We start from the raw sequence: 24,046 nt of genomic DNA on the forward strand, positions 1-24,046 counted from the left end.
TGAAGCTGCAACATTAGAGAGGAGTAGAAGCAAGGCTTCTAAATACAAAGGCGTGCACAGGATCTATTCCTCCCACATACAGTACAGTAAGTGGTTTGACACGGGGAGATTTAAACACAAACACACACTAAAGACAAGGAGGCAATTCAAGATTATGTTTTTGACTGATGGGAGCTGCTACAACTTTAATCTTAAACAAATCCTCCATCAGTTTAGTATTCACACATATCATCGCATCAATTTGTTTCCAATCGTTTAAAAATGTATCAATCACTCCTGCTTCAGTTGTTGTCTCTATGCCAGAAGTGTTGATATCACCCGAATTAATCTAAAAAAAAACGAGACATCACAAATTGCAAAGGACATCTGAAGCAAAAGACTGCACAACTTTGCATGGGAATGAGCTCCAGAACAATACATCTGACATGATGTATTTCTTATTCTATTATGTGCAATATTTGCATTTCAGAGGAGGGTGTGTGATGCAACATTCAGACAGATATATCTATTTTCAGACAAGGCAGACACATTTTCTCATCAGAACCAAAAAGTTCCACGTTCGAGCAAAGGAAGAATTCACTTTATCTACAAAGCTTACAATCGACAAGGACCCTTTTTTTTCTCATTTTTTAACAACAAAATACAAGCAAATGTGTTAAAGGCATCACCTTGTGCTTTGAATGACATCCAAATGTAGAGCTCTCAGCCACTAAATATCGCACCATTTCCACATTCAAGCATACATTTCTCTGTGTAATGCTTGAAAACAATAAAATAAAGACAAAAACAATATAGGGAGAAAAAGTGGTTCGCATACAGTTGCTACAAAGTTTATAAATACCCATAAAGTATCTAATGTCAAACGGAAAAATAACATACAAAATATCAATAACGGATGTATAATGACAGAAAAACCAGCTTTGTAGAGCTAAAACTGAAATAAAATGTGTTGTCAGGAGTCTTTCTCCTGTCAGTCTGGGCCTACAGGGACGTGGAGGCGCAAGTGTAAAACTGTTGTGAAGACCAATTTAGATAGTTTTAAGTCCTGAAAAAAAATATCCGTACACCAAAGCAGACCCTAACTGTAAATATTATTAAAACATTTTTTTAAATCAATGTGTCAAGAGAACACATTTGAACATGATATACATACATTTCACAACATATTATGGATACACTAAATGGCCACTTGGGAAAAGACATAGTGAGCTGGATTCAGAGACCATCCTCTGAACAAGTAGAAAGGCCATGGATCTCTCAGGCTGTCATGCATGTTGTTGAGTGTTAATACGTAGTTGTTTTTTTATGTTCAATTCATAAATAATTTTCAAAGCTTAAAATGTACACCGCTCTAACATAGTTATATGTTTTCATACAACCACAAATTACATGATAAAATATAAACATGATACCAGCACAGACACAGTGACCTGAATGATTTTTGGCACACCAGATATCCACAATCTAGACCCACTGTGGGTGATTTCAGCCCAGTTAGGGTACTACAAGATAATCTGGATATCTGGATTTTGGCCATGGTAAGCAACAGCCTATAACAGCTGAAAAAGGCTTAGTGCAAAAACTAAAATGTTGCAATACAGCATGCAATGGAACCTGCAGTTATACCTGCACGGATATCAAATATCTCCTTACCATTACACGTGCGACATCAGAGAAACATTGCTCAATAATAAGAATTGCTGGGAACTAAAATCACACCAACCCCACAGGGTTCTCAACTAACTAATATCCTTTAAATGATATATTTTTTTGTAACATTTTCTGATAGTAGAAAAATAGCTCAACAGCCTTGTGTAACATAAAGTTAGGGACTTGTGTCAATAAGAATCCAAATATTCACTCTGTGAATAAATCAGAGTGGAAATGCAGATTTTGCACTCAGTCAAGTAACTCACATGTTCTGGCTGTTCTACAAAGGCCACAGGAACTCTTGATGCTAAATGTCCTATATAGTTTTATATATATATGCCTAAAAACTTCCTTTCAACAGACGTAAGACAGAACCATTTGATTAACGGAGGTACAGCAGTGACAGACTGCTAGCTGAGTGAGTGAGTGGTTGGTTCTCTCCGACTGTCTGAGGAAGGAAGGCCGTCCCTGTTAAAGTTCTCCAGGTTTCTGGTTGCAGTTGGCACACACGCGCACAGGGTGGTCCCAGCCGCGCGATGGGACCGCCCGGCGCTCGGGGGAGCAGTCGTCACACACTCCTTGGCCACAGGCGCGGCAGTGGTGCTTGGACAGCTTGGCAGTGAAGTCGCGCTGGCAGTTGTGGCAGGACAGGATGTCCTGGTCAGGCACCCAGTAGGCAGGACGGGCCGCATCTTTCACTAGGCCTGGAGGGTCACAAGTAACATAAATACACACACAGTACAGAACACCAGCACGGATCAGGTATAGTATAAGGTAACACTTTTACATTTGCAAAACATATGGTTGTAACTTTATCATTCTGAGATTTAACTGCTCGACCTTTTGGGAAATATGCCTATTGGCTTTCTTGCTGAGAAGATCTACACACTGTTCATCTGTTGAGTTTAAGGAGAACTGCACACAAACTAGTCTACGTAATTAAGCAACAGTGAATGTTATCGACATGTCCTGCCAAAAGTGAGGCTGCTGCAAGGAATTATGGGAAGGCCAGTGTCTTTAGCATATAATACATTCAACCAGCTTTTATCATGCCAGTGACTAAGATGCTCCCAGGTAATTTCCCTAAGTTAGAAACCTTCCTAACCTTCATAACCAAAATGACCATTCAACCACAGCCCTGCACTATATCTATTGGTGAAAAACAGATATGGACAAACTGATGGAAAACACTGCGACACTGTGGAGGATATCAAGTTATCATTGCAGAAAGGAAACTGATATTGCCTATTAGTTATATATTGTTTGTTTCATCTGTACAAACACTGAAGTTTAAAAGTGGCAAGGTTACATTTTTGGAGGGGGGGTTATTTCCAGGGTATTTTCATGGCAGGTAGCAATAGCTTTCTTGAACTTCCACTGGTTGCCTGGCAACTGCTTCTGGCCAAGAAATAATCCAGCTCATAACCTCCACATAAAATGTGAATTTGTCTCAAAGAGGTCAGGCTATTCCTTTAAGTTAGAGGCCTTTTTCTAATTTAAATACGGTTGACTGCATTTCTTTAGCTCTTTTTCCATGCTTATTTTTCCTCACTACTGTATGAAGTGCACCACAATTTCAAGTCCTTGGCTGTCTTAGGTGGCAGTATCCATGGAAACATGTAAAAAAGTATTTTGTTGAGGTTGGAGAAGATCTTGCTTTGATGTTTTTTGGGGTGAAGAAGTTTTCAGTAGGATATCAGGTTAGCACATTTATATTCATATATGCTTTTTACATACTAAAAGAGGTCTACAGTGGGCAGCTTAATAACAATAATAAAATACAACTTGTGTTTTAAATTAAACAAATAGTTTTTCCAAATATGTTTAAGACATGCGCAAAACAACAATCTAGCAGGGGGGAAAAGGGCTATGATTTATGGTGTGTGTTTCAGTAAGAACCGTATTTATTCTAGCCAACTCTTTGCAATCTCTTCCCATGTATCAAAGCCAGTTTTCCAAATCCAAAACACATTGGATTATATTGACAGAAACGTGTCATGTGAGGTCATAACAACGTCCCGGAGTTACCGAACCAAAGTGCATTCCACACATTGGTGTCGATGAGAAATCTGTATGCATGCCAGGTCAAGAAACCTCATTAAACTTATATAATGAACCTAAAAATGTAATGAATTAGCAGGTTAACTGGTTATTTCTCTCACCTTTGCACTAATGATTAAGACGTATCATTAAACATTAGGTAACAGAACATGGAAGCACTGCACTGACATGTCCTGAGGAGATTGTCAGAGGCAGTTTTAGGTTTAGTAGTGAGCATGTGTGGGTGGAAGTAGTCCATGATTTTTTTGTGTTCATTGGAAAGAATAACAAGGTAGAGACGAATGTCAGTATTTGCATTCCTGCTTAAATTACAGTCACTCAGCCTAATAACTCCAGTTGAAGAAACAGAACACACTAAGCAGGCCGGGAATCATTCGCCTGAGTTTGGACTGTGAGATGTTGGTAACAGCACAGGCTCTACTACACCCAAGCCATAACAGCATCTTTTATTCCTTATTAGGAGTCAGACTCCTGCATATCATCTGTGAGAGTTCAAACTAGAAACAAGACCTCACTGGTTGTCTTTCTTAGTGTAAATAAACACTTTACGCCTCTGCCACCAGAGGGCATTGTGTCCATTCACTCACATCTACTGGGTCATTTTTTCCTGTTACCTAACACTCCTGTTCAGATGTTGTTTTGGACAACACTCACCAAGTGGGATGTCAATAGCAGTGACCACGACCCCAAAGGTGTTGGAGACCGCTTCTCCAACCTTCCTGGCCAGAGTTCCACCTTCTTCCTCTTCCTGCTCTTTCTCAAGCATCTCTGGATAAAGAAAATATATTTCACCCAAATGCCAAACAAAAGAGGAAAAACTAAAAACATTTGACATTATCGAGAGTGTGTGTGTACCTGCGTATGAAGCCCTCTGCTCAAAGCAAACGTCACAGACTCTGACGGGGGCGAGACCCCAGCCTCTCTCAGGGACGGGGGCAGCTTTGGCGGAGCAGCCATCACAGAAGCCCTCCCCACAGGCACGGCAGTGGTGCTTGGTGTCGTTGTCGTGGAAGACTATTTGACACTTATGGCACACCTCGTATTGGGAAAAAATACAAAAACAACAGAAGCTGTTATTGACCAACGGCTCGTGGAAAGACGACACAATCTTTTTTTATCTCAGTGTTATCTTATGACCAGCATAAACATATACTCTGTAATAGTCACAGAGCGCCACAGACAGTAAACACAGCTCTGGAGAGGAAAGTGTTGTCTTGGCTGTTGGTGGCGGCCGGCAGAGGGTGGGGCTGTGTGTGTCACTCACCAAGATGAGGGAGTTGGGTTTCCAGTAGGCTGGGGCGATCTGATCCGTCAGCCAGGAGGTGACGGCCTTGGCAGGCTTCACACTGAGCTCTGACACAGACTGGGCCACTAGGTTGACTCCATCCAGAAGACGCTGTGCTGCATTGCTGTTGTCCTTTAAAAAACCATCCGACTGCAAAAAGCAGACAATGTTTTTAAGTAAATATAAGCTCCCCTCTACCCAAATCTCTAGGTCTCTAGAATGACAGATAATTAAGAAAATATAATCAGATGAATTAATAAAAGAGCTTGTTTCTTTTACCCCCGGCCATACATGCTGGATCTCAGTGCGCACCACTGTATCCACAGGGTCCTGGTTCCCATACCAGAACTGACGGCTCCGATAGATCACTCCACAGCTGGGACATTCAATAACGTACCTAAACATAGAGTAGAAACATGAATGTACAAATCTTTGTGACAATATTAATAGAAAATGTCTGAGGGATTACTTGGACCATGTAAAATAATGTGAAAGGTAAATCTACAATTGTTAGTAATTTAATACATTTGCTGATTGGCTAACTGTTAAGGTAATTTCTCATGCCAACATTGAAATGTCCTGCTTTTCTCCATTTGAAATCATAATAAACTGTCTATCTTTAAGATTTGGACAAACAAAACAAGCCATTTAAAGACATCACCTTGGACTTCGGGGAACTAGGATCAATATCTCGCTATCTTTGGACATTTAATAGAACAAACAACTTGTCAATTAATCTAGAAATTAATAAGTAGATTCATCGATAATGAAAATAATGATTAGCTGCGGTCCTAGACAATACCAAAATGAGATATTAGGTGAGAGTATGAGACACCAGTAAACAGTAATAAGACCTCACCCTGGCCTGTGACACATGACCCTGCTGTTCATTCAGCTAATACTCACCCAGACCAGGCGTATTTGGCGAGGCCCAACCATGGAGAGTCTGAGGAAGCGGAGGTTTTAGGGATAACAATCACTTCCTTTCCTCCTTCATAGCAAGCCTAAAGAGATGCACCACAAAATGTATTTATACTCATCAGTCATGGAACGAGAGAAACACTGTCATTTGTATAGAGAGAAGGATTAATACTAAGTGATGAGCGACTGTGCGTACCTTGCAGGTGTAAATGCGATTATCATACTGAAGAGTATAACGACAGCGATGCTTCGCCTCATGGCACACTCCTTCTCCCAAGTGGTTCATGCTGTTCTTGCAGCCAGATCTGGGATAAAAATGAAATGTCAAAAATGTTTAAAGATCTGGAAACCAAGCGATTGAAGGTAAGATTATAAATGTGTTTCTTGTTAAGAGACGAAGGTACTGACCCACAGCTGAGGCACAGGGTGGAGCAGGTGAAGTACTCATCGGGAAAGAAGCAGCTGTGGGCTACAAGTTCACCTGTAATTTCCCCATTAAAGCGCTCACTTAAGGCCTGCGGGAAAATCAAGGACAACGGATCTTAGCTCGACCAGACATGTTTAGTATTTTACAAACAGAACCTGAGACTTATGAGCTTTAGCTGCTCTGATTCAAAACTATTTTGTATCTGATTCAGGAACCAGTTTATCAGTAAATGTTGTTTATATTCTGTTCAGTGCTGGCTTCACAACACCAACCAGCCAGTCTGAAGCAGGCAGGAAGCTGAATGCTATCCAAACGGTATACAGCCCTACCTGCAGGGCTTTGAAGATCACCACGGGGGTGCGTGGGGAGCGGGTGGCGTTGTTGTCAAGGAGCTGCTCCAATTTATTCTGCAGGCCACGGAAATCAGTCGGGGGGGTGAGAGTCTGCGTGCCCCAGTACTGCACAGAGCTGAAGGCCTCTGGGAAACGGGAAAGCTTCTTGAAGCGCTCAGACAGCAGACGATCTACTGACTCCAATGACTTGTCTAAAAACAAGACACAGAGTGTAAGCAGAATGATGTGTTGAACATCGCTTAGCATTTGCATCAGATATAACAACAACTCATCATCTCTTGATCTCAAAATGATGCATTTCTCTGTCCTTATTCTGGTAAAAGAGAGAATAATACTGTTAAAACATCGTTAATATATCTAATAACAAACATGAAGCTCACACAAAAACATTAAATGTGTTGTCCCAAGTCTGTAAGGCTTATCAGTGTTCCTTCATGTTAAATAAATATTTACTACAAAACACGTGCACTTGAAACTCCATAGCCAAGAAATGTTAATCGTGTTTTTTCTCCTTCATAAACAGTGACTAGATTTATGGAATTTCATACATTAGAAGCAGGTTTTCAGGAATGTATGAGTTTTAGCAGCTGGACTTTAGTATTAAAAAAAAACCTGACATTTTCTTTGAAGTGACTACTACTGTCACTTTTGACCTAACTTGACAGAGTGCAGTTTTCTTTTGATTCCAAAAAGTATGCTTTCCACATTGGACGACAAGTTGGAGTGCAGATTGATACCTCCAGTGGTGTTGGGGTAAGCTGTAGGCAAACATTTGCTTACCTATAATTATCTGCTCTTAGTTTACTTTAAAAGGCACACCCTCTCGTCCCTTACTGTGATGACCTACATTCTTTGTGATAGAGTCACTATGTATTGTTTAATGGACGTTCTTTAGTAAAGTTATGCTTTAGGGCTGAGTTGTCTAATACATTTGGAACCATTTGTAACTCCATTCATTACTACACTGAACAAAAATATAAACGCAACACTTTTGTTTTTGCTCCCATTTTTCATGAGATTAACTCAAAGATCTAAAACATTTTCTACATACACAAAATAACCTTTTCTCTCAAATGTTGTTCACAAATCTGAAAAAATCTGCGATAGTGAGCACTTCTCCTTTGCCGAGATAATCCATCCCACCTCACAGGTGTGGCATATCAAGATGCTGATTCGACAGCATGATTATTGCACAGGTGTGCCTTAGGCTGGCCACAATAAAAGGCCACTCTGAAACGTGCAGTTTTGCTTTATTGGGGGTCCGGGGGGGTCCGAAAACCAGTCAGTATCTGGTGTGAGGGTTAGGATTAGGGTTAGGGTAATGTTGTGAATCGAGTGGCCCATGGTGGTGGTGAGGTTATGGTATGGGCAGGCGTATGTTATGGACAATGAACACAGGCCACTCGATTCACAACATTACCCTAACCCTAACCCTAACCCTCACACCAGATACTGACTGGTTTTCGGACCCCCCAAGACCCCCCCAATAAAGCAAAAATGCACGTTTCAGAGTGGCCTTTTATTGTGGCCAGCCTAAGGCGCACCTGTGCAATAATCATTCTGTCTAATCAGCATCTTGATATGCCACACCTGTGAGGTGGGATGGATTATCTCGGCAAAGGAGAAGTGCTCACTATCACAGATCCTTTCAGATTTGTGAACAATATTTGAGAGAAATGGTTATTTTGTGTATATAGAAAATGTTTTAGATCTTTGAGTTCATCTCATGAAAAATGGGAGCAAAAACAAAAGTGTTGCATTTATATTTTTGTTCAGTGCAGTTGGACCTTAGAGAAGCAGAAGTGTTTAGATTTTGTACCTGAGCCAAGCAGCTTAGTGTGGACTGTCTCATGGAAGATGACCACTGCAGGGCCCAAGGTGGACAGAGGCACATCCAGGCCACAGCGGGCTGTTGTGGCCTTCAGTTCCTTGGTGAAATGCTTCAGGTAAGCATCCGAGGCATCGCCGAGAAACTTGAACAGGTCATCATGAAGACGGTCGGCATGGGTGCGGTAGATGATGAGGTCGGAGATGGCGAGCACCTTGAGCAAGAGTCGGGTTCTCTGGCCCTGTTTGGAGCTGTTCCCCAGCAGCCCCTCTGTGTCGATGACTACTACTTTACGGAAGGGGTCAAATGCCGCCCACACACCCACTGTGCAGGATTCTTGAGTGGGAGAAGTTTTAAACACTTCTCTGCCAGTGAAGAACGTGTGGTTCAGGGTGTGAGATTTGCCCTCTCCCGTGTTGCCAAAGATGGACACCACCTTTAGCAGCTGGTCAGGGTTACAGCTCAGGCTCTTCACAAATGAAGCTTCATCTTTTAACTTTGGAGAAACAACAGTTAAGAAGTTAAAAACATGTTTGTTAGTAAAGGTATTTGAATTAGGCTCCTATACAAGTGTGCACAACTCACCTGCATTTCCTCATTCTCATCTACCAAAAGGAAACTGAAAATCTTCTCCAGGAGTTTTGCTCTCTGAGATTTGGCCTCATCTTCTATTTGGACAGCGGGCGGGGCCGGTGTCTTGACAGGGATGACCTCCGCAGGTTTGGGTGGTGGAGGGTAAGATGTCAGCTGGTGTTTCTTCTTGTTGCCTCCACTGTGGGTGCGTTTCTGGCATTCTAGGCACAAGTTAACTTTGCAGTTCTGGCAGCGGACCACAGATCTATTGCATTTGCCATTGTCTCCTTTGCAGTTCTCACAGTAAGGGACATGCCCAGGTCCTATTTGAACACGCTCATGGTTCTTCAGGCGCTCCTGACCGTGGAGCTCGAGCTCACAACGGACACATTGCAAGCTTTTGCATTCATTACACTTAAATGCAGCCTCCTCAGAGCCATCACACACATAACTCTCTTGACATATTAGGCTAGTATTAACTCCCTTTTCTGAAGATGAGCCATGCCCGCTCATCGTTTCTTATAAGCTAAACTTGAATTCAGAACAGTGCTTATTGGAATAGCTTTGACAATCAGATATTTCGAATAGCAGTAATTTAAAAATGTAAGTGACAACTTAAATTACCAAAAATAATGAAAACATCAATTTAAAACAGCTGCATGGGAACAGGGCTGGTGATTCCCTGATTGTAACAACTTACTTTCACACAATAATACAATAAATCAAACTTGTTTTGGCAGCATGAATTTCAAACACTTGTTTAAATAAATAACTAACAGTGAGGCAATGGACCAGAAGCAGCCGTGTCCTTTAGTTATACTTGATATGGTTTCACCACTAATAGTTAGCTTGTTCATGAACCAAAGTTAGCATTTAGCTGCAGCATAACAGAAGTTAAAATAAAGGTTGGCGAATAAAATAATACAAAAACATGTAGGCCCTACAGGTAGCTAGTAGCGACCGAGACAATGAGCTCTCCCTGAAAGGATGAATGTGCAAATGTTGATGCTAACAACAGGCTAGCTGAAAACTGACCCTCAGTAGCTCGCTGGCAAACTCGGTAGATAATTTGGCACCAAAGCAGCAAAAACGTCAGCGTTGCTTAGCTTTCAGCTGGTTGGTTTCGACGGATAGTTGTAACTTTTTCCAGAGAAAATATGTAATTTAAAGGCCAGCTAGTCCCATCAGTTAAAGCCGTACAAACAAGCAGCTAGCCTCCAGTCTGTCAACAGAACTGTAACAACATATAAACAAAAACAACTACCAGTCGATGTCAATAGCTCGGATATCAGCGGACTGTTTTTGCTTTCAGACGGGAGGGAAATCCGCGCTATTCCGTTTAAAAGTCTTAAAAAGTGTTACTGTATTTGGATCCTTCCGAGCAGTGTCATTGTTTTGTTCTTCAGCCCCCTCCCTGGCAGATTTCTCTAGCTACGTTATTTTGTTGCCAGGTCAGATCAGCTGATCAGATTATTTTCAGTCACAGGGTCAGTGTAGGGTAACGCTCTGTTGCATGATGGGAAACGTAGTTCTTACAGACAGACCCAGCTGAGACGACTGTTTGTGTACATTTGGTGTAAAGTAACTAAAGTAGATATACTCAAGTAAGTAGTACTGTACAATTTTGAGAGACTTGATTATTTAAATGATTTTGCTTTGTACTTCTACCCTTCTACGTTAATGTTGTACCTTTTAGTTACTGTACAGATTTTAATAAATGATGTGAAATATAATCAACACTTAAAGAAGACTTTAGTTACACCTGAGGTAAATTCACAAGCTTCTCTGCAGCATGCAAGGTAATTAAAATGAACTGCACCTAATAACACTCTAATGCACAATAATCGAAACAGAAACATGTAATATATTATATTATTCTGAAATGGGCTGAAATATGCACAATTAGTACATTTAGGCTCCTGTTGGTTCTATACTCTGATGCTACTTTTTACATATAACTGATTATTCCTACACTGGTACTTCTTCTTTAACTTAAGTATAAGATCTGAGTAGTTCTTCCACATTTTCCAAAAGGGTTTTATGTGCTCCCGAAACTTGTTTGCTACTCAACTCAAAGAACTGATCTTCAAAATGATGACTGCTATTAAACCTGATTATAAAATGTCTTGTATAGGTCTGCAGTTTTTAATAATGTATTTATGCTGTATCTGTTCTTAAATGTATTTTGCTTTTAACCTGCAAAGCACTTTGAATTGCCACGTGCAGAAAAGTGCTATATAAATAAAATTGCCTTGCCTTGCCTTGCCTTGCCTTGCAGGGTTTAGCTGGGTGTTTACACCCAGTCTTAGCTTTAGGCACTCCAACCAGTTTAACCTCTTGGAAGTATACGGATTGCATAATATTGATTCTGCCTAGTAAAATACCACCAAAAATATTGCAAGATGGAAACAAGAAGCACAACCATATTTAAGATAATGCATGCAGGGAATCTGTTGTTTTTTTCTTCTGTGTTGATTAATGCAAACAAAATGTAAAATAATCGTTGGAATAATAAATTGTTGCATTACAGTTGGATGAATTGTATCCTTATAATCACAATCCTTTATTGGCAAACCTTAATTACAGCAATAAAATAAAACAAATCTGATCACCAAAACATTCCATGTGGAAGGCATCTTCAAAGTAATTGTGTGGCAATTGTAAGCATGCTCAGCACAAGCTTTTTAGACAGAGGATGGATTTAAATGGCCTTTGTCTCGTAAAGTAGCTCTTCAAAGCATCAGCAGGTGACCATTTATCTTAAATGACACTTTGTGTTTTCCCTCCATTTCTTCCCTGACAGTAGCTTCAACAGCAGGATCTTCATACTTAAAAAATACAGAAACTGGCAATAAAAGATGTGTTACACCTTAGTGCTTTTATTACAAACAGTTGACACAGCACACAAAAATATGAACAACAAATAAATCATCAAACAAACAAAAGGGAAGACAGAAAAAGAGCAGAATCTACAGCGTTCATTGTGCAGTAATGTTTTTATAGGATTATCACATTTAATTCCATGTGTTTTAGTGCACAAATCACATCCTGTAGAGAAATATTCAGATAGAAATGCATGAATTGTCATAAGAGTCCCCAAACAGACCGTATCCACATTAAATCCGCTCTTTGATTCTACATCAGATGAATCTGAAGATTTTCCTCCATCGACCATCACAAAAAGTCTTGAAACGTTTAAGCAGGCTGTGCTTTTTAGATGTGTAGCCAGTGTGCTTGTGCTTGATGGCAGCAGATACAGCACAGTCAAACACATCTTTGAGGTTATGCTGTGTCAGGGCTGAACACTCCAGATAGTCATGAGTTCTGATCCTGTGTGCCAGTCTTCTTGCCCGGCAAAAGAGCACTGGGCTGGTGCCTCGCTGGTCCAGGTGAACCAGGACGTCCACATTGGTGCAAAGGTCTGACTGAGTTCCAACCAGGACGATGGGAGAGGTCGGGTTTCTGGCTCGTATCTGAGGGATCCATTTGGAGGTGATGTTTTCAAAGGAGACAGGGTTGACCAGGCTGAAGCAGAGGATGAAGACGTCCACATGGGCATAGCACAGAGAGCGGAGATGGCCAAACTCCTCCTGTCAGATCAAATAATAACACATTAGGAGGAAAAGGACTAACTCTGGCAAATAAATCACAGTCACAAGTGGTGTGGAACATTTACCTGTCCAGCTGTATCTATCAGTTTGATGCGAGTTGGAATCCCATTTACATGAACCAAACCTGGAAGTAGAAATCAGTGTTATTGCTGACTCAAAAACCATTAACATTCAAAGAAATGCCTTTACTCACCAGTGAAAACGTCAAAAGCTGTTTGGTGGTAATCGCTGTTGTATCCATTGAAGATGTAACTGATAACCATGCTTGTCTTCCCCACAGCTCCATCACCAACCAGCATGCAGCTCAGCTCATCCCTCAATCTGATGGGTTTATCATGTCTCTGACAAGCCATTTTTCTTTGAAGTATCAGCCTACTCCATTATCTAAGCTAGTCCAGAGAGTAACAGTAAGAGTGAAGCATTACTGTAAAAGACGTCTTCTCCCCCAGGGGCCCGTTGGTGACAATAAAGGAGAGGGGACACCTCGATTTGAAAGAACAAAAGGCGCCCAATCAGATGAGATGTTCCCCAGCACTTTGTCCGTTTCCGTTTGATGGTGATTAACATAGACACTCCCACCTAAACGGGCCGGATCATGCTAAAAGTCAACTGATATGACCTTGAATGCCTGTAATGAAAGTACAGCAACTGATAATGAGAATTTATGTTGGTAGTGCTATCTATAATATATAGGCTAATATGCTATACTCCATATATAACTCTTGGGGCATGAGAGTAACATATTATAAAGCAAACATAACTTTAAAAGTGTATATTGTGTGATATATGTTTGTGATGAGTACTTTCTAGTTGAAAGGCTTGGAAAAAGTAGGCTAAATGTTTTTAAAAGTAGTGCTATATATTAGCGTTTGCGTATCGCGTTTGTCTGTCGTTCAGTAATGTACAAAAATTGACAGCAGACTGTAATCAATATTTAACTGCAATACCATTATTTATCCATAGAGGGCGGTGTTGCTCCAATATTGGCTTTGGCATGATGGCGTCCAATTTACACTACAGTAAGTAAGTTAGATGCGGCTTTTAGTTTCCTCTGAACAGACGATTGTATTCACAATTAGTTTCACATATGAGTAGTTTTATGTGCAAAATATCTCGTCTTCAAGAGAGAAAGCAATGTCATGTTTCGCCAAATAACTGTTTTTATTTCATAATTAATGTAATTATTTTTGTCAGTTCAGCTTTTCATCACATCACACTCACACTACCACATCACACATCCCACTTCATTTTTTCTTGGTTGCCACTTTGTCATATTGTTCATGTGTTTTCGACCTATAAATCAATTTTCTGAAGGCAGCTCTATTCTCCTATGACAAAGGGGCAAAGGGCACAGCTGAGGGTGCATTGTTAGACTGTCACCAGCTGCAGTTTATAGCAGAAACTTCATGTGCCATGTTTCATCCTGCCTCTTTCAGGGTGATTGGGTTCATAAATACACAAAATGACATTGCAAAAATGATGATATGACTATGGCTTATGATAGTTACTATCTTAATGAAAATAATGTGCGGCATTGTAAGATGCACTGGTGCTCTTGATGGTGGTACTAGTGTGTAAGTGTAGATTATTGTTCTGTCTTTGCAAGTCACAAGTTATGAATGTCATATCTGAGCATTGATTCTGTGTGTCCTTGGCTCAACAAAGACTGCTTCATTGGCATCCAAAGCTAATATCACACTGAATCATGATGTGGATCCTGGTGCAAGTCGATAGAATGTTCTCAAAGTGTTGCATGTCTTGCATTGTTTGACATTATTATGTTGTTTCAAGTTATACTGAGATTATTTGCTTTGCACTACTTATGGTGCATGGGTGAACAGTAGGGCTATGGAAATAAGAAATATGCTGGTGATGATGCTTTTGATCAAGCCATCACATCATGATCACACAGCAATCCTCTGAACTTATGAGCTAGGCACTCATTGTCTGAATGGTAGTAAATAATTAGACGTTGTGTAAGTGTGTTGGGCTTTTATTTACTGTACGTCACTGCAGCTGTATAGTTTTAGGCTGAGGCTACACATTTAAAACCCAAACTCAACATTATCACAGCTGTAATGCAGAGGAATTGCAAGAGCATTCTAAGATGTGGTTTTGGAGACCAGGAAACGTTTGTGGGTGAAAATACAACTTAAAACAAAGTGTTGTTCCTTATCTGTCTGAGCCTGCAGGAAACTCTGTGTGCATTGTGTTGTAAGGTCTCAGCTTCCTGTTTGCCGTTGTTTCTCCCTCACTCGTTCCCTTCTCCCTTTCTCTCCCCCTTTTTCCCACCACCTGCGCTGTGAGTGATAGAGTTTATTCCCCATGGTAGGAGGACAACATCTGGTCACCCCCACTCCCTGACACACGTCATGTCACAATCTCGACTCCCATGCTGTACCTCTGGCAGCTGTGAGTCACAATCGTCCTGTTCCTTAATCCAAGGTAAATGTCTAACACAGGAAACAGTCTTTAAATATCTCCACATCCAAAGAGTCTATTTCCTGTAACAGCCACATTTATGATCACATATCAACCTGTAAGCTTCTCTTCAATGCTACGAATACATAGATGTGCACTCACAGTATATGCACAGCGCTTTGCAAGCTTCACATTTATCTGACCTTGTGCAGCAGATGTCAGCACTGTGCTGATATTTTGTACTGTGAACATGTTGTTGGTTCTGAATTCTCACGCTCTTGCCCTTTGCATGACTAGACATGCAGAAATGTATCCTGACATAGATTTATAGAGGTAATCTGCTTAGTAAGGGTCTCTCAATGTGTGCAGTTTAGGGATCACCCCAACATGCACACTTCAAAATGTATTCCACTCATTTTGACTGAATCATTTGAATTCATTCAAATACATTCATTAAGATGAGCTGTCTCACTTAACTATTCTCTATAGATGGTAAACATGTAGTGACTGGCTCATTTGTACTATTTCATCTCGAATCTGACAACAATAGAGAAATCTGCTAGATAGGTGTTAAAAGATTAGGCTCCTCCTTAAGCCAGAGATCAGCATGGCACACGCTGTAGATGGGGGGAAAACAAGTGGCTGACACAGAGATGAACCGATAAACAACCATTTGCATAACATTTCCTGCATAATGTCTCTTTAAGTAGATATAGGCTCTTAAGTGGTGAGAATTAGAGCAGGATGGCTGCTTCCATCAGACTGAGACTTCACATAATGGAGATACTGTCTCTCTTCTCCTTCAGTTCCAAGGTGTGACTTCAGAGTCAGGACCAGGACACTCTGTTCCTTGCTATACATAAATTCAACATCATCTCTGTTTGCAACTTCATGTCAAAGGTCCTGGCCTGCTTGCTTGAATTTGACACAAAACATAGACAGCAGTGGATTAACTTGTCTTGTGTTCATGGACGACACGCAGTTAGAATTTGGTGAGCTTTTAACCCTTCTGCTGATGCACAAATACACACGTTTTGCATCATACAGAAACATACAAATGTATGGGACAATATCGTATTGTCAATATTTTAGAGACCCTCCAAAAATGTCCATTTCTTTAGGGGAACTCATATCCTATTAAGAGGAGCAAAGTTTCCCATGTCTCCCCTGTTGAGCAGTTAGCCTATAATCTTTACCATGTTCATTAGTTTAGTTTAACATATTAGCATGCATTTGTTCATTAGCAGTAAACGTAATGGACATGGGGATGATAGTTAAATTAGTGATAAAAAAAGTATAGTATTTGTACAAATAAAACATTTTGACTTGATGATGGTTCTACAAGAGTAATTACAATTAATCCCGAGGGGACTATAAATGTAGGCTAGTTGATTAAAAAAAAAAAACAATAACTAATTGTTGTTGAAACTTCCCCAACAAATCACAAAGTTAACTTCATTGTGGTACTACAACAATAGCCAGGCCATTAGAGTTTATCCTCTGTGGACCATGAATACTAGATATTTTTGGCAATCCATCCAATCGTTGAGCTTCTTCAGTCTGAGGCTAAAGTCCTGGTATTGCCCCAAGAATTGTGTTAAAGTGTGGGGTTCATCAGATTCCCACCATGTATCTCTAGATTATTATCATCCTTCCATGGACAACTCAAATGCTATCACCTTATGGTCACAGCATGAAGTGATTCATGGGAATTCAGACCTGTGGGTACCCACCCCGCCCTACCTCCTCATACTGTTGTTCACATTCTTGACATGAAGCCAGCAGGAAAGCATAACCTTCGTCTGTGAAAACATTGTAATTGTGTGAATGAGGATATACAGTATGCCTTCCCTTTTTTGTTGGATCAGTGCATTTGCAGTTAATCTGAATTAATATTATAACCAGTATTGTATCATTTTGATCTGGACCAGCTTAGGGTAAGTCAGCATGTCCCAATTTTTAAGTAAAGCTTAAGTGTTTTGGGGCTTTTGTTGGCCAGCAAGCAGACCTGTCAATTTAGTTACTCCTGCTCCATTAAACCCTGGCATGAGTGCAGAAGCAGCGACTAATCCCACTTTACCCTCCAGAGACCCTGACAGGCGGTCTGTCCTCTGTGCTCCACGGTACAGTAACCCTGCTCCAAACAGCCAAACCTTCAATTGATCTGCCCGGTGACTGTGACCATTAATCAAATTAAATTCATAAATTGAATCATTTAATCAAATGTCAAAGGCCTGAGATTTATCTTCTCAATAAGCTTCTTAGTGACGGGTCCATTGACACAAACAAAAACAGTTCTCGTTATTAATGATTATTTCACAATTTCACAGTTATTTCTGTGTTCTTCTGAATTTAGGACTAGTGTGGACTGGATATCTGATATTTCTGTTCTTAATTAAAATAAAAGTATGTCACTACTTGGTTTGTAAATGTTGCAATGCCACTGCCTATCAAATCTGATCAAAGCCAGGCTGCATAAACATGCCTGGTGAAGAAAACTCCAACTGTCACTCTCAACTTTCATTGTTTTAATTAAGTGATGAATGAATAAGAAAACAAAAAAACTCCTAAGATTTTAAAACCATTTGTTTAGTGGCTTGTAAAGACAGATGGCAGCATATTTATTACATGGAAAAAGTTTTACAGTTCCTTTGGTTTTAAGTCTTTGGGTTATATTTGCCGCATCTCATTCAGATTATAACTCAGTCTGATAATGTCACTATCGTATTTACAGTTTTATCGCACAGTTTGTCATTTTGGTAAAAAGATATTTGTTGTTTCTTGCCAAGAGTTGGATGAGAGGGACTCCTATATTCTTATCTAACTTTTAGCCTTCCAAAACAGTTTTTTATCAATATAATTTGAAGTGAACAACAATCAGGTGTGTCTTCACAATGGGTATTTATTATAATGGATGGATTTCCACATTTTATATTTTATTTTATTTCATTCCATCTTTATTTTGAACAGATTAACAGTACTTTTAATTTTTATATATTCAATGATATTTATCAAAACTATATTTAACAAAAATAATAATGCGTATTAATTCCCACCCCTTACTCAACTGCTGATATTCCATAAAATAATTTCTACTGTATAAATGACTGCTATTATATTTGATATATATTAACAACAATATATATTACATTTACACATACATTTATAATTACACTTCACTTATCACTGTATCTTTCCAAGAAAGTACTTTTGTACATCCTTTTAAACTGATTTATGTTTATGCTCTGTTTATGTATGTATATAAAATCTGTTATGATTTTCACAGTTTCTGTTTCAGTTTCAGTGTAGAGCTTTATGTAATATGTCTGTCAAAAGTAGGACATTAATTGAGGGAACACCTAAAAAGAACATTTGTCATTTGTTGTTTCTGAACAGGCAGATGTGGTGACGGTATTTAATGCTGTAACAATCTTGAGAAGGGTGTTGTTTTAAAGGATGGGTTAGCTGAATCACAAGACATGTTCTTTATAAGCTATCCAATGATGATGATTGCACATACACAAGCAAATCAACATCAGTCCCTAAACGTCTCAATGTTTGATCCGATGCATGACAGGGAACTGATAACAATATCACCAGAGGTCTCACCCTTTGGCCTATGTTTTCATTTCTTTTAGTTTCAATTGGCTCCACATCAATCCTCACAGCAGTATATGTTCTCATAGAGCCCGATTACCATCTATTTAAACAGGAAACTGTGTCCCAATTGGCTGGTTTACATGAGAACACAATATTTTCAAAGGGACAACACTTTGGACTCAGATTGAAAATGAAAAAGAAAGAGTTTGAAAAGTTTACATGGTTATGTGGATGAGATTGTTAATTCATTAATTACACAAAAGGCTTTTGTTTTGGTCTATGAATAGGTTCCAGAAAAAGAGAGTTGGCAGAATATTAAAGAGGTCTATGGCCAATTTCACAGTCTGAAAGGACTCAAATGAAAGTGAGAACACAGATGTTGAACCAAGAACACAAACTGATCTCACAATCAGTGCTAAAAGACACTTACAAACAGATAGATACTACAATAACAATACTACAAATACACTATTCCCAAGATACAATCCAGCATAATTGCTTTGGTGTGATATTGCAACACACAGTCTTGACTCTGACATGATTGTTTGTTTCAGTGTAAAATGGCATAGTGAATATCCAACAACCTCTGTGAGTGTGTGGGAAACAGAGCTGCCTTTCCTGTTCTTTGAGGGAAAAAACCCCAGAGGAAAATGGCAGGAAGCCTCCAGGGCCTTTTGATTCACGCTGAAAAAGTGAGTACCTGAGCTTAGACTCCTCATAATGTCAGGGACATCTGGGGACGGAAATATCAAGCCGTGGGTAGGAAAGTCCAACAAGGTCATTTAAAAAGTCCCTAACTAAATAGCACAGTTTTAGTTTCACATTTTAAACTTCTAATTAACTTCTATTACAGCTTGTGTCTGCCGTCTAGAGCATTATCCCTCATTTGTGATGCTTCTACTTAAGGCCTTATCCTGCCTAAAACACATTAGTTATATTATAAATATTAATCCTTAGCGTAATTAATTGTGTAAAATAATCTATCAAAATGTAGGGCATATTAGAGGCATGTACGGCAATTACAGATTAAAAATGTCACTGAATCTACAAAACATCACCCTTTTTAATATACCCTAAGAGTATTTTGACACGCTTGTTGTTCCCCTGCACATTCAGCAACCACCAACTGCAGAGGGAAGTGTTGCGCAATCATTTTATTTTTTGAATCCTGATAGAAGAGTAGCCTCATTCAGTAAGTAAGCATAACAAAGTTTGAGTTGGTCAATCATTCTGTTTCACCGACTGCTATGCAAAACATGAACCTGTTCCTCTCTGCAGAGGCTAATTAATGCTGTACACAGTTAGGATATTGTGTTTAATAACTCTCTTACACTTCTGACTTTACTTTTAATATGTCATAGAAAAAATGTAAACTGACTGATTAAAGGGGTAACACATGAAGACATAGGAAATTAAAATGCTGCTTTAAATGGCGATTGCATGCCATATCCTCAGTTGTGAGTTTTCCAAATGTCACTGTGGCACGAGGCACTGAGAACACCCCCACCTGCTTCAGCCAATCGTTCCGCCTTCACAAAGTTAACCCCGTAAGAGGTTTTATTTGGCTTCACAATGTTAGATCGACTGTGGTTGCTACCATGTATGCTGCCAAAGTGAACATCAAACGACACACTCAGCACCTGCTGATGCTCATGCTGAGCCATCTGCAGAAGTGAAAGAGTTTTATGATGCCTAACTGTATTTGAATCAGATGTCTCCTAGCATTCCTGCAAAGCAGACCAGGAAGCCTGCTGCCTCTCCTCCTCTAATACTTGTCAGCTCAAATATGCTTTTGACAAATGTTTATTTCATGTGTAAGGGGCTGAGAGGCAGGGTAGTGGGAGGCACCTACATTCCCAACAGCTGTGGCTCCACCCTCTCCCAATTAGCAGTATTGGGAGCAGGTGTGGAGACCTTTTGGTCCGGCTCTGTGTGGCTTTGATGTTCCACTATCGTTGTGCGTCCAGGTCGTACTGAGAACACATCCTAACTCTGCTGAACCAGTTCCTTGGTTTGCTGTAATTGAGCTTTGGTTAGCCCTGGACCGTATTCAACTTCGGCCCCCTCATTGTCTGGAGAACACAACCGCGTGAGTTCCTGCCCGGGGATAAAGTGCTTGTCCTGGTCCCCACCACAGAACACAAATTCCTGGCAAGGACCCCCCATGGACCGGATGGGTGGCAGAGGAGGTCGAGGAATGGGCGGCCCACCAGGCGGCAAGAAGGTTAGGAGGGACCATCGCCAGGAGCGAAGACAGCGACCCTACTAAAGATAAACTTCTTGACTGTTCTTGAAGGCTTTATTGCTACCAAACTCAAAAATACCTTCCAAAACACAAAGGCTAACGTAGCCGGGCCGCTAACCGACTTTCACCAGCTTACCAACAACTTGTTCTTACACTGGGAGCCTCCTGCTCCCTCCATGTGCCAAACAAAAATGAACAACTCTGGCCGTGTCTCAATTCAGGGGATGCATCCTCTGGAGGACGCAGCCGACGCGGTCCACGAAGGATGCAGCCCACGTAGACCGGGGCTGCATCTCACTTCGGTTATTTTTCATTTCCTCACTCATCGGTCTCGGTATCACCGGAAGTTGATTTTTCTGCGCCATCTTGAGTAGCGCCCCAGTGGCCTTATTTGTGCCGGAGGATCGAGGATCGAGGAGCGATAACGGAGGAGCGATAATCGAGGAACCACCAGACCATCCTCCGGTGAAATCCTCAGACACTCGCCACGCCCCCCTTCTGTGTATCGCTCACTGATTGGACGATGCAGCGCATGCACTGATCTGTTGCTTCTTGTTTTACATTTTCATTTATTGTTGTTTCCATTCAGTCAGTCAGTAAGTGCTATTAAAATGTAATTTTTTTTCTACATATCCACACAAACAAAGTGTGCAGTCAAATGAATGTTAATCTAACTGGGTTTTGATAAATCTCTTTTTCTTCTCTCAATTATTTTATTTATATTGTGCACTCTAATCAATATTAATCAAACTATTGTTCGTTTATACATTTTAAGAATGGCGTTTATCTTTTTTGAGAATGAGTTCTTATTTTATTTATTTGGGTCTACAACAGATGATACAAATGTTTATGTCGGTAAATGTGTACTAACAGAGGCGGGGGATGTGACATATTCCATTAGCCCCGCGGCTAATGGAAGCCATTTTGAAATATGTCCACCATTCCATGAGGAATGTCTGTGCCAAGATTCAGGTAGCTCGGAGAAACTATATGTGACTACCGCACAATAGGGGGCGCTATTGAGCAGTATTTGCAAAAAAATACGATTTTCTTTTAACAGTCTGGAAGAGGTCGTGGGCTGTCACGTGTGTTCCAAGTGTAAAGGCCATAACTAATTTCAACATAAAGTTATGTGACCGTAAGTGTTTTTAACCCTTCGGTTTCAAGAAAAAACGGTGTAGGACACGCCCACATTCATCATTGGTTGCGACACTTTAAGTCCCAGTTTATACTCATCCTGCCAGTATATCTATTACAAAATATATATATTTCGTCCATCCGTTCTTGAGGTTTACATTTGTTGTGTTTTTGGCGCCCCCTATTGTCCAAAATGAACATGCTTTTTTGTGCCTATTCCCCAACACAGATTGAACCTATCGACTCCGGAATGTCGAATTTTTCACCCGCCCCGGCCGTCGGCTTTGCTGAATATCGCTCCATGAATGACGTCGTAAAGCCCTCAAAAACAGGTTTGACCAGCACCACGAGCTACAGTCTATGACCATGAGACAGGAAAGAATGATAATTATATGCAGAACAATAGGTCTTCACACACTTCGTGCTCAGGCCCTAATTATGTACAATGGACTAAGTTTAGCTATACAGACTAATTTCCATCTCTCATGGACCACACCCACCTTTTCTTTTGTAAAACTGGGTCACATACTGTTGCCCTTTCGTCCCTCTCTCTTGTCTTTCTCTCCTTTCTTTTCTTTTTTGAAAGCCTGATATTGGATATGGGCTGACTCTGTTAGTCGTTGAGACATCGTACACACGTAAGTACTAGCATCCCTCCAGTCCTCACATGCTTTCACTCTCTGCTGCTTGAAAGAGCGGTGCCGCACAGTGTCTGGAGGCAGGACCAAACCATTATGTAAATAGAGGGTGGTGTACAGAGGCTTTGGATAATTAACTTTTGGAAGATTTTTTTTTAAATGAATCGTAAGTTTAGTGAGTACATCATTAATATAACGTTATATTAATGTTGATTATTGATGATTGATGAAAGGTTACTTATATTTGTTTTCTTAATGTTCTAAAAATGTTTGGGGCCCCTGTCAGTCACGGGTCCTTAAAATCGTCCTAACATTTCACCCCCTTACGGCGCCCCCCCAGATTGGATTAAAACGATAGGGGGTGTGAGTCATGTTCTGTTCAGACGAGAAGTTTTTTTTTAATATATCAATTACCATTGGCGATGATTTATGGATTAAAGAATTGTGTTTATCATTGTACATTACAATGATGGATGAACTGTGTTCGTTCTCTTTTGCGTCATAGAACAAGATGAGCAGCAGCACACGTCACAAAAGTTAAGAATTAACAATGGGAAATTGGTATCTGTTTCTTTGTGGTTGATTGATAAAGGGTTGAAAGAAGGCAGGTGGTTTACTGACATATAATTAGCCTTTGTTTGTGCTTTTTTTTAATGGACAGCAGCACTCGTGTCCACTAGCAGCAGCCCATGGGAGCTAACCTCCCAATAGGAGAGTTTCCTTTAGTTCTGATGAACTAAGTACATCACGTTCACACCGGAATAAATCCCTAGGGGTGGATTATGCAAATGAAGCCGCTGACGTCACTTCTTCTTCTTCTGCTTTGGGTTTACTGGCAGGCCGCAAACAACTTCACGGCATATACTGCCGCCCAAAATCCCCGGCCGGAAATCCCCGGTTGTTGGGGACTGGCTTCAGTAGAAGCTGCTGGGACTCCCAGCAGCTTCTGCTGAAACCTTCCGAGTAAATCGCCAGAACGCAGACACCTCCTCATCTCCACCGCTCCCATATTTTATTTTGTGTTGCCATAAATTAGTCTCTCTGCGTTTCTGCGCTGGGCTAATGCTAATGCTAATAATGCTAATAAAATGGTGGCTTCACAACACTTTTTTGAGTTTTACGGGGCGTGGTTTGCAATCCGCCCAGCCAATCAGAAATATAGCTCTTTTCTCACAAGAGAGCCGCATGAGAGTCCCTGCTCTCTAGCAGGGACGGAAAAGGGGGTAAAAAGGTTCTCATGAAATAATTTTAGTTCCGGCTCTTTTTGGTGTGAACGCGACGTTTCGGAACTATATC

General features: G+C 40.5%; 2 protein-coding genes across 3 annotated transcripts in view; both read right to left on the reverse strand.

The window, feature by feature from the left end:
* Positions 1 to 564: 564 nt before the first annotated feature.
* On the reverse strand, positions 565 to 10,539 carry LOC307013085 (zinc finger FYVE domain-containing protein 1-like). The gene is made up of 11 exons (XM_079640328.1): positions 9,111 to 10,539; positions 8,517 to 9,021; positions 6,674 to 6,888; positions 6,326 to 6,432; positions 6,114 to 6,222; positions 5,903 to 6,000; positions 5,276 to 5,393; positions 4,976 to 5,146; positions 4,567 to 4,747; positions 4,366 to 4,479; positions 565 to 2,354 (listed from the first exon to the last, which is right to left on the reverse strand). The coding sequence occupies exons 1-11, from the start codon at positions 9,609 to 9,611 to the stop codon at positions 2,122 to 2,124; spliced, it is 2,352 nt and encodes a 783-aa protein (XP_079496454.1). The 5' UTR covers positions 9,612 to 10,539; the 3' UTR covers positions 565 to 2,121.
* A 1,416-nt stretch (positions 10,540 to 11,955) lies between these two features.
* Positions 11,956 to 24,046, reverse strand: part of LOC307046095 (rho-related GTP-binding protein RhoV-like) — a 58,281-nt gene continuing 46,190 nt past the window's right edge. For both annotated transcript variants that reach the window (XM_079692259.1, XM_079692260.1), the window contains exons 5-7: positions 12,903 to 13,093; positions 12,775 to 12,833; positions 11,956 to 12,688 (exon numbers count right to left, since the gene is read on the reverse strand). In XM_079692259.1, the coding sequence (XP_079548385.1) occupies positions 12,239 to 12,688; positions 12,775 to 12,833; positions 12,903 to 13,062 (669 nt within the window). In that variant the 5' untranslated portion in view covers positions 13,063 to 13,093 and the 3' untranslated portion in view covers positions 11,956 to 12,238. The remainder of the gene's footprint in view (positions 12,689 to 12,774; positions 12,834 to 12,902; positions 13,094 to 24,046) is intronic.

This window comes from Notothenia rossii, assembly GCF_949606895.1.
Source record: "Notothenia rossii genome assembly, chromosome: 7".
NCBI classification, from domain to species: Eukaryota; Metazoa; Chordata; class Actinopteri; order Perciformes; family Nototheniidae; genus Notothenia; species Notothenia rossii.